This window comes from Panthera leo, chromosome C1 (assembly GCF_018350215.1).
Source record: "Panthera leo isolate Ple1 chromosome C1, P.leo_Ple1_pat1.1, whole genome shotgun sequence".
In the NCBI taxonomy this organism is placed as follows: Eukaryota; Metazoa; Chordata; class Mammalia; order Carnivora; family Felidae; genus Panthera; species Panthera leo.
Window position 1 is genome coordinate 126,627,050 of NC_056686.1, and position 15,719 is coordinate 126,642,768.

General features: G+C 36.7%; 1 protein-coding gene across 4 annotated transcripts in view; it reads right to left on the reverse strand.

The window, feature by feature from the left end:
• DARS1 (aspartyl-tRNA synthetase 1) overlaps window positions 1-15,719 on the reverse strand; it is a 63,530-nt gene that overhangs the window by 32,724 nt on the left and 15,087 nt on the right. For all 4 annotated transcript variants that reach the window (XM_042948600.1, XM_042948601.1, XM_042948598.1 and 1 more), the window contains exon 4: window positions 14,336-14,438. In XM_042948600.1, the coding sequence (XP_042804534.1) occupies window positions 14,336-14,438 (103 nt within the window). The remainder of the gene's footprint in view (window positions 1-14,335; window positions 14,439-15,719) is intronic.

Below are 15,719 nucleotides of genomic sequence, written 5' to 3' on the forward strand. Positions count from 1 at the left end.
TGCTCCAGACAAATTCATTTAAGGAACACAAACCATTTTGGATACACAATTAAGAACCTCTTCTTAAAGATCTCTAGGGAATAAGATGTGCCAACCTTCCTATGTAGCTCATTTAGTTGCTTCATTTTTATATGCATTCAACCATGAGAAAATTGATCCTTCCAACAAATTGATTAAAATAATGTGCTGAGGAGTCCTGTGGCACTTAAATCCAATTAGTGAGTCAACTTTTCAGATTAGTATATTGATGAATTGGATATTCCTAAGAAAAGATAAGTGGGGAAAGCAACTGACCTCATATTAAGTGCCAATGTTGCTCTTAAGGAATATATTCAAAAGCTAAAAACTGCTAGTGGGATAATCTAGTTAGTAAGGGAAAGATAAGCACTTCAGATTTAATATCTAAAGTAAATGCTAAGATAGTTACCTACTTAAGATATTAAAAGTGACCTCATATTTTGCCTTTTAAATGACTGGGAAACCCCAGCTGGAACTATCTGATTTGATATTTTTAATAGTGGACTCCTTGCTTTTTTCCACCTGGTATATGGCCAGAGGGAATAGAGTTAAATGTAGGGCCTCATGGAATTAACATATAAATACCATTATTTCTGCCACTTTGTTGTGTAGGAGTTCACATGTTTTAAATGTCCAGTCTCTCAGGGTAGCACACTATTCAAAATGGAAACACCTTGAGAATAAATAAACAGTCCTTGGGCACTCCTCTAGTACTAAAGATAATTGCGAGCATTTCACATATAAGATCTGATCTAAGACAGTATGAAAATTAACCAAGGATTAGAAATGGCTTTTATCTTATGGCCGTATTTCTAAGCATGCTATTTTCCAAACCAAAGATTTTAGCAGAATGGGTGGCTGGCTGACTCACTAACTAAGCTGCTACCTTTCTAAAGTGAATGCATTAGTAAAGTAAGGATTTTTGCTTTATTTATGTAAGAGTCCACCAGAATTTATTTGTTGCTGTCCATGTGCTGTTTTTAAGCATAATACAAGGCTGACAATATATTAAGCAATGGAACTCCTAGTGTTCTCCAAATTTTTCTTTTTTCATTATACTTAGAAACCAAGGGATAAAGAGGAATAAGATACTGAAGAGTTCAACAAAACAAGGAAAACAGGCAGCCTACAAGCTTCTATTTTCATTATAAAGTAGAATACATTCCACTAGGCCCAGCTGAGGAATAAAAATCAACTGTTGTGCCACAAATACACAATCTACTCTTTAACTTTTGTGTTAGATTATGGGATCAGCAATCTATGGGGGGCAGGTCAAAAGAAACAAAGAGAAGGGGGAACAGTGGATAAGGATGCAGTGAGGGCAGTTCTGGGAATGGAAATGGCTCGCATGAGATCAGAGGAGGACAGAAGAAGTAGGAGAAAACAGGGAGACTGGTAAAATGACCAGAAGTCTTGATGAGGTCCAACAGAAGATTAAGAGACATGGGACAGGTAAAAAGATGAAAATTATGGTTAGAGAGAATGGCCACTGGAGTTTAAAATTAAGTTCTAAGGGGCAAAATCCAAGCGGCAGCCACAGAAGTGAGCTTTTGAAATAAAGCAATGATAAACTAGTGGAAGAAAAGGAATTTTAAGGCCAACGTATTCCAAACGGACACCTAAAAACATTTAGAATGAGTTGACTTAAAATGGGAGGGACAGGATACCATCAGCCAGAAAAACAAAATGGCTTTGAGTAAAACAACCTTCAGTCTTTGGACTCTTCATGAACTCAAAAGGCTGGAACTTCTCTCCAATTTACTCAACAAAGACAAACTTAGGTGATACTGCCAGCTGCCTATCCAAACCCACTCTCCTTTTCTTCATGGCAAACAGAGCCCCACCCCCATTCAGTATCTACTCTATCTGGCAAAGTGCTCTCAGAGAAGGTGAGCGCATCACAGCTCCAGAGAGTGGGTCGTGTTTAGTCCCAGCCCATCCTGGGAATTTAGTCCAGATTGATGGTGTCATTTCCACATAGTGTTTCAAACTGGAAACTCTGAAGTAATTTTCCACTTCTTTCTTTTCCTCACCCCACACATCAGCAGCCATTAAACAGATAAGACCCATGTTTTTACCCATTCACTGGGCAAACATAGTTATCTCAAACTTTAAAGAGTACCATCATGTTAGCTGTAATACTTGTTTTGAAATGTGAATTAATCCCAACACAACTGATATATTAGGTATTAATTTGAGCATAATGAGAAGTCTGTGCTTGCCTATGTCAGATTTCATGAGTGAAAACACAAGATCAGTATGGACAACTGTACTCAGGTGAACTCAAAACACATACACCTCAAACATCTATGTTATAAGCCACGTTTGGTGGTATAATGTGCCTTCAGGTTTCAGACAGCCTTCCTTCTACCACTTCAAAATGATTTATAAACTGCAACTCTCTGACACCCATTTCCACAAAGAACAGTATATTTTTTGTAAGACAAAGTGCTGATAACAAGTCAGAGAAATCAAATACTATATGACTTCTCTTCTACGCAAAATCTGAAAACCAAAACAAATGAACAAACAGTAAATCAGACCTATAAATACAGGGAACACACTGATGGCTGCCAGAGGGGAGAGGGTGGAGGGATGGGTAAAATAAGTGAAGGAGAATGGGAGGTACAGGCTTCCAGTTACAGAATTAATAAGTCACAAGGATGAAAGAGCACAGGGAATAAAGTCAATGGTATTGTGACAGCATTGCATGGTGACAGACAATAGCTACACTGTGGTGAGCATAGCATAGAGGTGTCCAATTTCTATGCTGCATACCTGAAACTAATGCAACATCTGTGTGTCCACTATACTTCAATTAAAAAATACAATGTGACACTTATTATAGTATTATTTATGTACTTCTCAACTATTTGACATGTATCAAGCTATTCTACCTACATTTAAAAAAAATTAGGTTCTTTTTTTTATGTCACTGATGAAGTTTTTGACCTTTGTGCTATTAACCCATTTTCCGCAAAACCTTGAGGTTTTTATTGCATAATTTTGCAAAGCATGGTGATTTTTAGGAAAGTATCTGTTATATTAGCAGAACAGCAGAACTGAATATTAGCACTATCTTTATAAAAAGTTAACCCTGAAGGACAACCACATGCAAATGTCCCAATATCTCCCACCCGCTGACAACAGAGCAATTTTACAAGAGGATTTTTGTTCGTACAACTGTGTAATAAAGAGCCCAGTGTCTCAAGGAACAGCATCAGTTATCCAGCCAAACTTTTCCATTTCCTTCCTGTGTTCAGAATCTCAGTAAAGGATAAATTCTTATTTTAAATTCAGAATTTATCAGGGCGCCTGGGTGGCTCAGTCGGTTGAGCGACCCACTTCGGCTCAGGTCATGATCTCACAGTTTGTGAGTTTGAGCCCCGCGTTGGGCTCTGTGCAGACAACACAGAGCCTGGAGCCTGCTTCTGGTTCTGTGTCTCCCTCTCTCTCTGCCCCTCCCCCACTCGTGCTCTGTCTCTGTCTCAGAAATTAATAAACATAAAAAAAAATTAAAAAAAATAAATTCAGAATTTACGGTTTTATTTTCCACATCAGTTGCACTGACCACACAGTTGCTTTGTTGAGTGACTGTTTTACTTCTCACAGTGAGAGTAAGATGCTAAGAATGTGTAAGATGCACTGTGTGGCAGTGCTGATGATATAAAAAAGACAAACGATTAAGCAAAAGTAGATGCAGTTATTAAATATGCCTAGTGGATTTTAGATTTCATGTTTATAATTATAGCTATCAAATATTTTCATATTGAAATTATTCAAGAAAAATAATTCTTTGCAAACATTAAACTCTTTAGTTTCTAACTACCACCCTCCCCTGCACTGTTTTTATAACATGCTTTTTAACAATGGGGTGACTCGTTAGGAAGGCAGCTACTGCTTTATGGCAGAAGAGACAAGTTCATTAGTATTAATGATGACTAGAAAAAAATTTAATTGCTCCTTTGGAACTTTTTTTAGCATTAACTTGTGACTCAACATAAAAATACTTTTTTATTACTCAGTTATACTTTTAAAACCAAAATTATTATTTTTCACCAGTTTTGGTTTTCAATAACTCAGGGGCAGTATCTAAAAGTCACTGTCACCCTCAAGAAACAAAATAGTTCTCTATTCTTTTATTTTTTATTAAAAAAATTTTTTTTAAGTTTACGTGAGAGAGCAAGAGAGGGTGGGGGAGGGGCAGACAAAGAGGGAGAAAGAATACCAAGCAGGTTCTGCACTGTCAGCGCAGATTCGGATGTGGGGCTTGAACTCCCCAATTGTGAAATCATGACCTGAGCCAAATGCTTAACCAAATGAGCCACCCAGGGACCCTAACAGGTATCCACTCCTTGAGAATATACCAGAATAAACTGCATACTCTAGAAAAGACTGTTAAGGGGCACCTGGGTGGCTCAGTCAGTTAAGCATCCGACTTCAGCTCAGGTCATGATCTCACAGTTTGTGAGTTCGAGCCCCACATCAGGCTCTGCACTGACAGCACAGAGTCGGCTTGGGATTCTTTCTCTCCCACTGTCTCTCTGCCCCTCTCCCACACACACTCTCTCTCTCAAAATAAATAAGCTTAAAAAAAAAATAGAGAAGATACTGTTGAGGGAAAAAGCAATGCTTTGAAACACAAAGCATTTCCCAGCCATCAACACATTTCAGTGACATTAAGGTTGTATTCTAAGTGTATTAAGGTTGTATTCTAAGTGAGCTATTCTAAGCTTTAGACTGGTATCATTAGGTTATCTCCGAGAAGCATGAAGACATAGGAGGAGCGTGAGCCCTAGAGTCAAGAGACCTTAGCCAAAACACCTGGTACTTTAAATTTCAATTTCCTCAACTGTAAAAATGAACAGACATAAAGAAAAAGTGTCTATACCTCATAGTGGTGCTGTGAGGATCAAGAGACAAAGTGCAAGTATGGCATTTTGCAGCTCAGAAGATAGTAATAGTTAACTATTACTGCTGCTATTGTTATATTATAAGGAATACTATTAATATTGCTGTTATTTCCCTGTACATCAGACTCTGATGTATTGCATCCCAATGAGAATAAAAATTCACAATTGCCACCGAAAAGCTTGGCAAAAAAGGACAGTCACTATACTGAATTTTAATTACAGATTGTTTCTTAAATATTAAAAATAATATTTCACGTGCAATGAAAGTCTAGGAGTGTGTATTAGGGCCGGGGGGGTGGGGGGGCGTGGCGACTTCCTTCCATGGCCTTTCATCTAAGAAATATATGCTACCAGTTAACAGAGGTAACTGAAGAGTATACTTCTCATCATTACTCATACAATCTATTCAATATATCCAAGATAATGATGGAATGTTAACAGCATAACCTTTGTATGAACAGTGGTTTTTACCTTTTATTTCACATTATTTTAGGGACCACATATTTAACACCCTCAAAGTACTTTTATTAGGGCGCCTGGTTGGCTTAGTAGGCTAAGCATCCAACTCTTGATTTTGGCTCAGGTCATGATCTCACGGTTCTTGAGTTCCAGCCCTTCATGGGGCTCTGCTGCTGACAGCAGGGAGGCTGCTTGGGGTTCTCTCTCTTTCTCCTTCTCTCTGCTCCTCCTCTGCTTGTGCTCTCTCTCAAAATAAATAAACTTGAAAAAAAAAGTGCTTTTACCAAACCAGCCTGTCATATTAAAGGCTTAAAATATGTTAAGAATTCCTGTATCTTAATATATGCTGATTGTTACTTAATAGTAATAGGGATAAACCTGGGAGTTGGTGAGCACTAGGTGATGATCACAATTATAATTTTAGGTAGTTATCAGCTCATTTTTCAAAACTATTCTCATCTTATTCCTATTACTCCCTTCTCCTTTCCCCCCAAAATCAATAATGGTGAAAAAACCCACTATTTTAAACTTTTCTTTTTGCATATTTACATATTCTAATATCAACAAACCTAAAAATCTGAATATGAAAGGTTTATAGCAAAACTGGCAACAAATCTGTTAGCTTTTTGGTTGTCAGAAATAGTTTGTTGAATCTTACTATTATATTACTCAATGAGAAGTGTGCCCCACAAGATCTACATAACTACCCATATTCAAATTAATAATTTTTAAATCTTGGGAAAGGTGTAATAAAAGATTAGTTAAAAAAAAAAAAGGACAGGGGCGCCTGGGTGGCTCAGTCGGTTAAGCATCCGACTTCGGCTCAGGTCACGATCTCACGGTCCGCGGGTTCGAGCCCCGCGTCAGGCTCTGGGCTGATGGCTCAGAGCCTGGAGCCTGCTTCCGATCCTGTGTTTCCCTCTCTCTCTGCCCCTCCCCCGTTCATGCTGTGTCTCTCTCTGTCTGAAAAATAAACGTTAAAAAAAATTAAAAAAAAAAAAAGGACATATAAAGTAGCTACACACTAGTTCTTTAAGTAATGCACCAACATAAAGTGCATCAATGATGTAAATTAAATATACAATTCACTGAGGCAAAGAATTCAAAATTCCCAAACATGAGAAACCATATATTTACTAGTTAACTCAAAATAGCACCCCCAAAGCATAAATTATCTAGGTAGTTTTAAAAATAACGAACTACCTTTTGATAATAAAAATCTGTATTCCAATTCTGGGGTAGGTACAACTTGGTTTATATGTCGAGTAACTTCAATTTTAATGAATTAGTACTATCACTCAGTCTCAGACTTTTATATTTCCCAGGCAAGTGGAAATAAAGATGTTTATTAAAGAAGGGTCTGAGCTGTAAAGAATGGAGTAAGACTAGCATACAGAAAACAATTTATGAAATCATGTGGCTAGTTAGTGGGGAGCCAAGTTTCTGCACTCTCTAGCTCTCTATTACACCCAGCTGCCCATAGGTGCTTTGTAAAAGTTAATGGTTTAAATTATTTACTTTGTGAACACATTTGTCTTCACCAAAACCCCAAGAATAAGTTCAAAATATACATGGTAAAAAATTAAGCCACAACTCAACATGGCACAGACCAATGGTTCTCAAACTACTACATGGGCTATCTTTCATGGTATAAACAATGTCAGGGACTCACTTTAATCGCTTTTATCATATTACTTAAGAAACTTCAAATATAAAAGTAGTATGAATGCTATATGCTTATAGCCCTTAACTATTTTAAGTTTAGTTTAAATTCCAGGTAGTTAACATACAGTGTAATATTAGTTTCAGGTGTACAATATAGTAATTCAACACTTCCCTACATCATTCAGTGCTCATCACAAGTACACTCCTTAATCCCCATCATCTACTTAACACATCCCCCACCCACATCCCCTTGGGTAACTATCAGTTTTCTATAGTTAAGAGTCTGTTTCTTGTGGGGCACCTGGCTGGCTTAGTCGGTACAGGAACTCTTGATCTCAGGGTTGTGAGTTCAAGCTCCCTGTTGGGCACTGGGCCTACTTTAAAAAAAAAAAAAAAAAAAAAAGTCTGTTTCTTGGTTTGCTCCCCCTTCTCCTTTGCTTATTTATTTTGTTTCTTAAATTCCACATGAGTGAAATTGTATGGTATCTGTCTTTCTCTGACTTATTTCCCTCTAGTTCCATCCATGTCATTGCAAATGGTGAGATTTCATTCTTTTTTTAATGGCTGAGTAATATTCCATTGTCTGTATATTATGTGTATGTGTGTGTATACACACATATACAATACACACACACACATACCACATCTTCTCTATCCACTCATTAATTGATGGACAATTGGGCTGCTTCCGTATCTTGGCTATTGTAGATAATGCTGCTATAAACATCGGAGTACATATATCCTTTGAATTAGTATTTTGTATTCTTTGGGTAAATACCTACTAATGTGATTGCCGAATTCTAGGGTAGTTCTATTTTTAACTTTCGGATGAACCTCCACACTGTTTTCCACTGTGTATAGACCTTAACTTTATTTTTATTTATTTGCGGGGGGGGGGGGGGGTACCAAATTACAGTCTTTGAAAGAATGGTACAAATGAAAAATGTTAAGTAGATGTTAAGTAAGATATACAACTTATAGGTAATCGCAACATGGATGTACTGCCTCAGTGACCAGGGAAGTCACCTTTGCAGCTATGAGATACAGCCCTTAACTTTAAATCAAAATGAACTTTAAAACAAAATGAAAACAAATACTAAAAATAACAAAATTCAGATAATATTATTAAAGTCTGCTAAAACTAAATTACTGACATTTGTTTTACTGTGTAGAGCTATAGTCTCAGATCCAGTTCTATATTTAATCTATTTCTATACTTTTACTTTATTATCAGTAATGTCAAAATGTCTGCTCACCATTACATAAAATGGTAAGTTTGAGGTTGGTTCTGGACAATTAGACCCCATAATTAACCAAAAATCTGCAAACAGGAATCCAAGAATGACAATTTAAATAAAGTATCAGTTGATAATTTTATGAAACTATCTTATTCATGTGAAAGTTAATAATGCAGCATTGTTAATTGAAATCTGAATCAAACAGGTATCTAGTATGGTAATTACCAGAACTGGAAATAGAAACATTTTTCCTTGCAATGGGAACTATTATACTATTAGTGATCTGCTGCTCCTATATAGACAAAAATAGGATTCCATAAATCTGCTTGAATGGCATAGGCTTTTTTTTTAATTTTAAGAAAGTTTTTAAATTTATTTTTGAGAGACAGAGCATGAGCAGGGGGAGGGGCAGAGAGAGAGGGAGACATAAAATCCGAAGCAGACTCCAGGCTCTGAGCTGTCAGCACAGAGCCTGATGTGGGTCTCGAACTCACAAACCATGAGATCATGACCTGAGCGGAAGTCGGACGCTTAACCAACTGAGTCACCCAGGCACCCAAGTCCACAACAGAAAAGTTCAGGATGCCTCTTAACTATCAAGTACCACCTAGTAATCCAACTTGTTCTCAGCATATGTAGCTATTCAAAACTACAGTGAAATCATCATTAGTAAAGAACACAGATATCATCTGGCTTCAGCTGGCATGAACACAACTGTAAATATGAAAGTAAATGCTACATGAAAAGTTCTGAATTCACACAGCAGTTCTGTTGTAAGTTAGCCTTTAAAATGATATGGAAAAATACCCTTACATAACTTTAAGATAATCATCAAAATTAAAAAAACTGAAGTTAAAAAAAATAAAAAATCTTCCAGCCTTCTAAGAGCATATCTATGGACCTTAAAGAAAAGAAAAACCAATCAGTGAGGACCATGAAGGACATGGGCTTAAGCTAAGTGACAAAGACGGAGGATTTAATGAATAAAAGCGAAACTGTAAAATATGAGAAAGAGAGGCCATCGCAGATACAGAGAATCTGCCCAATATGAAAAGTGTATATGGGGAAGTAGTGGGAAGTAACATTGTAGTGAGGGAATCAACAGGCAGAATTAACATAGCATATGGTTGGAAACAGGAAGTCATTTAATATTTTAGATAAAAATACCACTGGAAAATAAACCTCTGGCAAGTATAGATTTCAGGAAAGAGCAAAAAGAATTTGTATGTCTCAGTAAAAACTAGTTTAGGGGCACCTGGATGGCTCAGTCCGTTAAGCGTCCGACTTCAGCTCAGGTCATGATCTCGTGGTTCACGAGTTCGAGCTCGCGTTGGGCTCTGTGCTGACAGCTCAGAGCTTGGAGGCTGCTTTGGATTCTCTGTCTCCCTCTCTCTCTGCCCCTCCCCAGCTCGTACTCTGTCTCTTCTCTCTCTTAAAAAAATGAAACATTAAAAAATTTTTTTTAATAAAAAAACGAATTTAATAAATTATTGGACTTCTGTTCCAACCCAACTAACATGCGGCAGAAATTACAAAGAACAACACTAAAAAGATGCCAAAAAAAAAAAAAGGCCAAATGCCTTGGAAAATTCATTCAGAGAGACAAAAAGAAGACTTTCCTCTCAAAACAATTTTATTTTTTGAAGTTTAGTTATTTTGAGAGAGAGACAAAAACAGGGGAGGGGCAGAGAGAGAGAGAGAGAGAGAGAGAGAAAGAGAGAGAGAGAATCCCAAGGAAGCTCTGCACTGTCAGCACAGAGCCCAATGTGGGGCTCGAACTCACAAACTGTGAGATCGTGACCTGAGCTGAAACCAAGAATCAGACGCTTAACCAACTAAGTCACTCAGGTGCTCCACCCTCCCAAAAAAATTTTAGTAAAATTTTGGACAGAAAGTCCACGGGACCTTAAGGTTTTTGGAGTATGGTATAACAATAATATGTGAGTATAATTAGACCACAGCAAGTTATAAAAATTATCTTATGTTAATGTCAAATAGAGTAATTTCTTTTTATTGTTATTTAATAAAAACCACACTATAGATTCTTGTTTTACAGAAGTGCCAGCTCACCAAAGATCTCAAAGATAAGTGCATGAGAGCTACCTTAATCTTTGCTTTCACAATGGAGCCAATGAATACTTATTTCATTTATTTGTATTTTTAAAAAAAGTTTATTTACTTATTTTTTTTAAAGTCTATTGCCAATTCTTTTTTTTTATTATTTTTTTTAACATTTATTTATTTTTGAGACAGAGAGAGACAGAGCATGAACAGGAGAGGGTCAGAGAGAGGGAGACACAGAATCGGAAGCAGGCTCCAGGCTCTGAGCTGTCAGCACAGAGTCTGACGCGGGGCTCGAACCCACGGACCCCGAGATCATGACCTGAGCTGAAGTCGGACGCTTAACCGACCGAGCCACCCAGGCGCCCCTATTTACTTATTTTGAGAGAGACAGAGAGAGCACGAATGGGGGACGGGCAGAAAGAGAGAGAGAAAGAGAGAATCCCAAGCAGGCTCCACATTGTCAGTGCAGAGCCCAACAAGGAGCTCAAACTCATGAGCTGTGAGATCATGACCTGAGACAAAGTTGGACACTTAACCAACTGAGCCACCCAGGTGCCCCTACATACTCATTTTATTTTTTTTGAATAATCATTTCAAATGAAATAGTTTGTATAAGCCTAACAAGTACACATAATTTTTAGGAAAAGGATTTTGAAGGATGAAGAACAAAACCAACACATCTTTTTCCTAAAAAAGTTCTGAAAGTTCTTTAGAATTCATATTACAACTTCACTTGATTTATTATTCATGTAAAGAGCAGGTAATTTTCAAAGTAAAATTTTTCTATTTGTGATTTTCTTCTTTAAAAATTAGCACTTTTGATTGTAAGATCATACTGGCTCTCTGTCAGAAATGACACGTGACTTAGGGGTGCCCAGGGTGGCTCAAGTCGGTTGAACATCCGACTTCGAATCAGGTCATGATCTCATGGTCAGTGGGTTTGAGCCCAGCGTCGGGTTCTGTGCTGACAGCTTGAAGCCTGAAGCTTGCTTCGGATTCTGGGTCTCCCTCTCTCTCTGCCCCTCCCTGACTCACGTTCTGTCTCTCTTGCTCTCAAAAATAAACATTAAAAAAAATTAGAAATGACATGCTGTCTTCGACTTCTATTACTAAGAAAGATCAGAATTTCTGTACTGAGAAGCACAATCTATAGTCACATAAAAAAAGCTGACTGACCTATCAGGGACATGAAATCATGTTCCTAAAAAAAATGATCAACCACACAAATTAAAAACTTATCATTTTTACATGGATGGACCTAGAGGAGTATTATGCTAAGTGAAAAAAGTCAGGTAAAGACAAATACCATGATTGTACTTCTATGTGGAATCTAAAAAAAAAACCCAAATGAACAAATAAATGAAAAAAAGAAGCAGAAAAAGACCCATAGACACAGAGAACAAACTGGTAGCTGTCAGAGTGGGTGGAGGGATGGGAGGATGGGTAAAAAATGGTGAAGGGCAGAAGGAGATACAGGCTTCCAGTTATGGAATGAGTAAGGGATGGAGATGAAAGCCACAGTGTAAGGAATATAGTCAATGATACTGTCAGCATAGCGTTCTGTATAGAGATGTTGAGTCACCATGTTGTACACCTGAAACTAATGTAACATTGTGTGTCAACTATACTTCAATAAAAAAAAAAAAAAAACAAAAAACTCATCATTTTTTACCACACAGAGTCTTAGTCATGAGAATTTTCCTCCTTCACGAGGTAGCAAAAGTTATTAACACATTTACTCTTAATTACTCAGGCTAGACACCTTAACATAAGAGTAGTGCCAAAAGCTAAATAATTATAACCAAAGTACCACATGTTAAGCCTATTGTATAAAATTGGCTCCATTTACTTGCCTATAACCACCCAAAGGCTTTATAATTTGCAATAGCTCTATTATGAAATCATTTTTTCCCACACATTACTAATTATATAAAGTCTATTTTTTAGGGGGCAGGAAAGTAAAAATAGATACCGTGCTTTGCTTAAAAAAAAAAAAAAATCCAAGTCACAACTGAACTGTTAAGCTGAATTACATCTAGATCTTGACTGAGTTCCACTTTAGGATTATGAAATCCAGACTATGTTATCTAAATTCTTGCCTTGTCTAAAAAAAAGATCATCCTTACACTATATCATTTAAATGAAAGTCTTTCTTTAATTTATATGAGGACATAGTAGCTCTGCTAGCTATTAGGCTTTGGTTGACCTCTGATATGGTTAACTGCTGTTCGTCAAGTCCCAGAAGTTTGAAAAGATCCAAAATAATAAGAAATAACTATTCATGGACTATTTGAACATGTTTACTTCTAAAGACATCAAATGAATCCATTGTCCTTTTGTCATTATAACGTCTCTTAGTGAATACTAAGGGTAAATGGGATTTTCAAAAGATTTTCAGACTAGAATATTTTCTTCAGGAATGTAACACTAAGGTTATTAATGCAATTTAGTGGAAACACATATTCTATATAAAACTGTCAGCTCCATTTATTAGTTTTCAGAAACCAATTTAATATGTAAAAGACAAAAGCCATAAAGGTTATCTGTTGATTTTAAGTTGACTTTTTCCCAGTATTTTCCAGTGTATTAAATATAATTTAGCATATATGTCTACGGTTTGCAGGGTCTCTATTCAGAGAAGATTCTCTGTGTAAAATTCATTTCTAGGGACTAAGCTTACTCATGTCCCACTTCATAGGATACAGTCTGACCTTAAAAAGCTAGCTGAATATGTACCCCACAAGCATACACCCTTATAGTCTATGAGATGAAATCAGCAAACCTAATCACCAAAAGATACAGATAGAAGAGATGGAAGTCTCTAGGGAGCAGGACTGGGAGACAGGGTGAGGTGGGGCTACTGTACCCATACTATAAATACTACTGAGTTCCTCAGTGAATTGATGTAATTAACAGCACTGGAGTTTCTAAAGCAGACTGCTGATATTGCTGATATAATAAAATTAAATTTGATAAATAAATCGTTAAACCGACACCAGTTACTGAACATCCAGTACATGTAAAACACTATGCCAGAGGAGTCAGGGAGGGCCCAAGCATAAATTAGGATGTTAAATTAGATTGTTTTTTAGTTTCTTTCTAGTTCTCAAATTATGGATAATTCTATCTATATTCACTCATCTTTGAAAGTTTACATCTAAAGAACAGAGATAAAAAATCAATAGAAAAATATAACATTTGTGCCTATACTCTGTCACTGAAAATACTGCCCATTTTCCAAGTCTTCTTTAATCATTATCATGCAAATAAAATTCTGATTGATCAAAACATACAAACAAAACGAGCCACATTACCAGCTATTATTACTTTAGAACTATAGCATGTACAAGCCCTACACTATCTCTATATCCTGCCTCTTGCAAACTGAACAAAACAATGCATTTCTACAGGAACTGTGAGCCAGACAGCAAGAGCTGGGGGGTTGGGAGTTGGCGGGGTGTGGGTTGATTTTACTTTTTTTTTTTTAACCGTTTTGGTGTCAAAATTAAAAGTTGTAACATGTTATGACATTTGAATTACTTCCTTTGGGGGAATCATTTGCAAAACTACATTCTTTTATTTTATATGCTTTTATTTTTCAGTTAGGAAACTTGTTGCTTAATATGCAAATCTCAAACTGGGGGAGGGAGGGAGGAAAAGAAGCTCAACAAACACAACAAAATAAAGTTGCTTTGCTATGTTGAGGCTGCCAGGCTTTTTGTTACTCCACTTGAAAGTAAATGTGACTTGTCTGTAGAGAGTGCTGCTTCAGCAGTTCCAAATGAATTTCAAGCCTGTGCTCCATATTTTCTCTTTTGTAAGTTTAATGTATTCAGCAATACTGAACTGACAATTTAAATAACTACATTTTTAAACAAACGAAGCATTGATGTTAATGTATGAAAATGGTCCAAACCCCTGGGAGTCTTGGTTCCCACCATTGTTTATTCTGACAACAGGATATAATTGCTTACTTACTTGGCAGCAAATTTAACCATCTGCTTGCTTGCATGGTCTCCCACCGCCACGAGCGCCTGGACGTTAAACTGCTGCTGACGTAGGACTAAGAAACATTGCTTCCCTGAATAAGACAGAAAGAACACAAGTGTATTAAGGACATGCTACTTCAGGTTTTACAAAGAAGAAACATGTTTTACTTTAAAATTGAGCCAAAATTTACCACACACATTAGACACAAACACACATATCCGGCTTCCACAGCCAAAATACTCATACTGTTGACAAGCTTTAAAGAAACCCAAGTTCCCACTAGAGTAACAAAAATGCTTTAACATGTTTGTTATAAGAACGTAGGCAAATCACCATTTTCAAAAAAATTGTATAATTTGAAAATTACTTTATCATGGCACTGATTAAACAAATTTGAAGTAACTTCAGATCACTCAACATTCATTCAATGAGTGTATTCTACAGGCAAAGGCACTCTGCTAACCTCTATAGGATCTTCAACGATGCAGCCACAGAAGTGCTAATCAAGTGCTTAGTAAAGAGAACACAAGCACTCTGTGGGGGTGGTCCATTTTACTTCCTACCAAGCATTTAGGATGACAGGCTAGTTTCTTCCATGTTCTATTTTCCTTTATCATCTTCCTTATCCTTCATCCTTTATAAATATTTCCACATTTTCTCCACAGCAAGTAACTTACTCTGTCTATAAAAGATCATTCTCTTTATGCTCTATAACCAGTTTTATTTTCACCTATTCTGGGCTTGTGATCCCCCCTCCTTTCATAAGAAACAGCCTTTCCTTATTCTTAACTTTTTGAAAAACATTACTCATAATAGATTCAACGACTGTTTATCCTGGTGACATCTCTTTCCTCCAAAGCAGATTCTTTGATCAAGTTTTGGGAAATTACTTCCTCATAAAACAAGTCTTTTCAAGATCACTTTTCTCATCAGGTTGTTTTATAAAAACATCAGAAGAATTCAGTTTTTAAACTAAGAATGATCCTTGCAAAAAAAAAAAAGAAAGAAAAGCAGGCTTATAGTTATTACTTTCAACATTCAACATACTGCATTTTGAAATGCATATCAGATAGCAATCATGAGTCTAAAACAAAACAAAACAGAACTAGACAGGTTGCAAACAAAGTGCAAACATAGACATAATCTATGGGCTTCCGAGTAATATATGACTGACATGTTTTACCACTAAATAGACCCTCATTCTCCCTTTCTTTTGGAGTATGATCCAGTCATAAAGTAAAACCTTAAGAAGAAAGTTACACATACTAAACACATTCAAGAGGATTTTAAGATGCTGAATGGATATTGTTACCATAGAGAAATCTGCAGGTGGACCAAAATGACATTATCCCAGGAACTATTGGAACAGAAT